General features: G+C 35.8%; 1 protein-coding gene across 1 annotated transcript; it reads left to right on the forward strand.

Moving 5' to 3' along the window:
• Positions 1-224: 224 nt before the first annotated feature.
• On the forward strand, positions 225-1,669 carry NENF (neudesin neurotrophic factor; the record flags this gene model as incomplete). Its single annotated transcript, XM_010079941.1, has 3 exons — positions 225-285; positions 748-851; positions 1,493-1,669. Coding segments are annotated over 3 exons (342 nt in total), but the record flags the coding sequence as incomplete, so codon positions are not given.
• Between the last annotated feature and the right edge of the window lie 1,132 nt (positions 1,670-2,801).

Genomic DNA, 2,801 nt, shown 5'->3' on the forward strand with positions numbered 1-2,801 from the left:
CGCGGGGTTGCGCAAGCCGGCGCAGGGAGCGTAGGTGCTCGGCGGAGAAGTTGCTTTTTAGGCACTTCGTGAGCAAATGCTTGCATACACACACAAACAAGAGAAAACATACAACTGAGAATTTCATTCTCCATGTCCTGAGGGCTTATGGATTTTATAGCTAAAACTAATTGTCTTTTGCCAACACTTAAGTGCTGAGAATATATTGATGGCTTTCTTTCCAGGAAGGACAGCCCATTTACCTGGCAGTAAAGGGAGTTGTATTTGATGTCACTTCTGGAAAAGGTGAGTTTGCTTCTCCTCTGCTGTCTGCTTTGTTTTCATGCCGTTATTCAGTCGTTTGTTTTTAAGTATTCCCAATGCATTAGAAGCAGCTTGTCTGGACGTACATGTTGGCTGATCTTCAAATCCTATGTTAGACAAGGCTTGCCAGTGCAAATTCTGGAGTCTACAAACCTCTTGTGAGAATGTAAAGCACAGCTCCCTAAAAAATAAGTAGTTTTTAAGACTGCAGTATAGGAGTTCAACAGTTGTATTGTACAACTCCACCCTCTGTTTTTTTTTAAGGACTGGGATATATTATCAAAAAGTAGGCAAATTGAAAGTCAGTTTTGGAAAGAAGAGTTAGACTTGAGTTGTTCCTTTCAGTTCACTGACAAGTGTAACAGGCTGGTGAAAAGTAGAGGCTGAACATACTCTGTACCTTGTCAGATCATTACTGGATTATTTTTTTTTCTAATCTGACAGAATTTTATGGAAAAGGAGCCCCATACAATGCTTTGGTTGGAAAAGACTCAACAAGAGGAGTTGCCAAGATGTCTCTGGACCCAGCAGATCTTACTCATGACATAGTAAGAAACTGGACTATTACTTTAATTGCATTTTGCAAAGTTTTATTCTTTTGCAAGATGATGAATTATAATATTAAATTATTTGTTTTAATTTAAGTTGTTTCACATCTTTAAAACAAAAATGCCTTAATACTCTTTAAACACATAAAATTGATATGTATTTACTGCTCATGAAAAGTGCAGTGCTAACAGCCTTAAAGAGGAAAGTTTTTAATCTGCGGAATCAATACAGTTTATGTAAGCATATAAAGAGGAAATTACCTGCTGTTTAAAAAGATGCTTCCAAAGAGAGTAAATCACTGTCTTTGTCAATTGATTTAGTGTATCCTGTGTCACTGACATGGCAGGGGATGCTGTCTCTGGCAGTGGGTTGTTGCTTGTCTGAGGTGTGATTTACTTCTGCAAGGAAAAAGAAGGGAGATTAATGGTTTGTTTGACCTGACTAGATTTTGTCAAGGCTGAATTTGAATGAAAATAATAAAATTACAGCTTATAGTATCAATTTTGTTAATCATGCACTGCAAAGTAAGCCCAAAAGCTGACCCTAAGGTTTATAGTAATCAATATGAAATTAAAATTCATGTAAATACCTGTATTTTTATTTCTTTGAGACAGGACTTTCATTTCCATATTTCATTTAGACAGGACTCACAGAGGAGGAACTGAAGTCCCTGGATGATATTTTCAATAATGTTTATAAGGCCAAATATCCAATTGTCGGCTATACTTCTCGACGAATTCTGAATGAGGATGGCAGCCCCAATCTAGAATTTAAACCTGAAGATCAGCCACATTTCAACATTAAAGATGAGTTTTGAGGAAGATTTTTGTAGCTAGAGAATGCCTGGGGAGAGGCATGATAGAATATTAGATTGATGCCCTATTTTGTGGAGTTCATTACAACAATTATCTATCATGAGTCAGTTTTCTGTTTAAAAAATATGTATGTGTGTACACAGATAGTTTACGTAGCATTCTTCCTACCAGGAAACACACAGTTCTGTATCAGTGTCGTACACTTGGGCTGTTTGTTCTGAATTATGGGAACTATTTCATATGAAAGTTCTTTCTGCCTGGATGTCTCTGTTTACAAGTGTGTAATGTAAAATTACATTCCTGAGAAGAGATAAGGAAGTTTTTAATAGTTGAAACATGACTGGTCTTTTTGTAAATCCTAAGTTGTTTCCCAGTTCTTGGAAAAGTATGAATGCATTATGTGGACAAGCTAACATCAATTCTCTGTGCTTCAAATGCATTTAGGCATCACATGTACAAACAGGTGTAATAGAGGCTTACATTTTAAAAAGCACTGTGGGATTTAATATTTGATAGGTTTGAGAATACTGGATATAAAACCACTCAGTCTCTTAAAATGCAGTTACTGTGGAATATTTATGCAAAGCTGACAGCTGTAAACCAAGAAAAATAAATCTTTTTTCCCCATGAGAACTACTGTGACATTTTCAGTAAGACTATTATTATGTTAGTTTTGAATAAATGACACTTTAATTTTTTTTACATAATTATCAAAGATGTAATCTATATTAGATTATGATGATTTCTTTCTAGCTTCCTCCACTCTTTGACAAAAAAAGGAGATGATAGCCCACTGTTTACCACATGCTCTTACAGCACAAGTAATTAAGTATCCTGTGGATATTGTTAGCATCTTTATATTGAAAAATTCAGCTCTCATTTTAAATTTCTGTTAGTTTGGCTTTGTTCTTACTCTGGCTTCATCATTCCTGTTGCAGTGAAGCATGCACTCATATCTTCCTCTTCCTTTTAACCTAATATAAAACTGCAATCCTGTAAGGTGAAAGCAGACCCTCCTTTATCGGGTTTCTTTGTCAGCCTTTAGCAACAAGAGGCCCGTAAAAGCACGTGCTATATAAATTGCTGCTAACCAGTGACTTTCACTAACTTAAGTAGAATGTAAATTGTCATGTA

The sequence above is a fragment of the Pterocles gutturalis genome, unplaced genomic scaffold (assembly GCF_000699245.1).
Source record: "Pterocles gutturalis isolate BGI_N339 unplaced genomic scaffold, ASM69924v1 scaffold37269, whole genome shotgun sequence".
In the NCBI taxonomy this organism is placed as follows: domain Eukaryota; kingdom Metazoa; phylum Chordata; class Aves; order Pterocliformes; family Pteroclidae; genus Pterocles; species Pterocles gutturalis.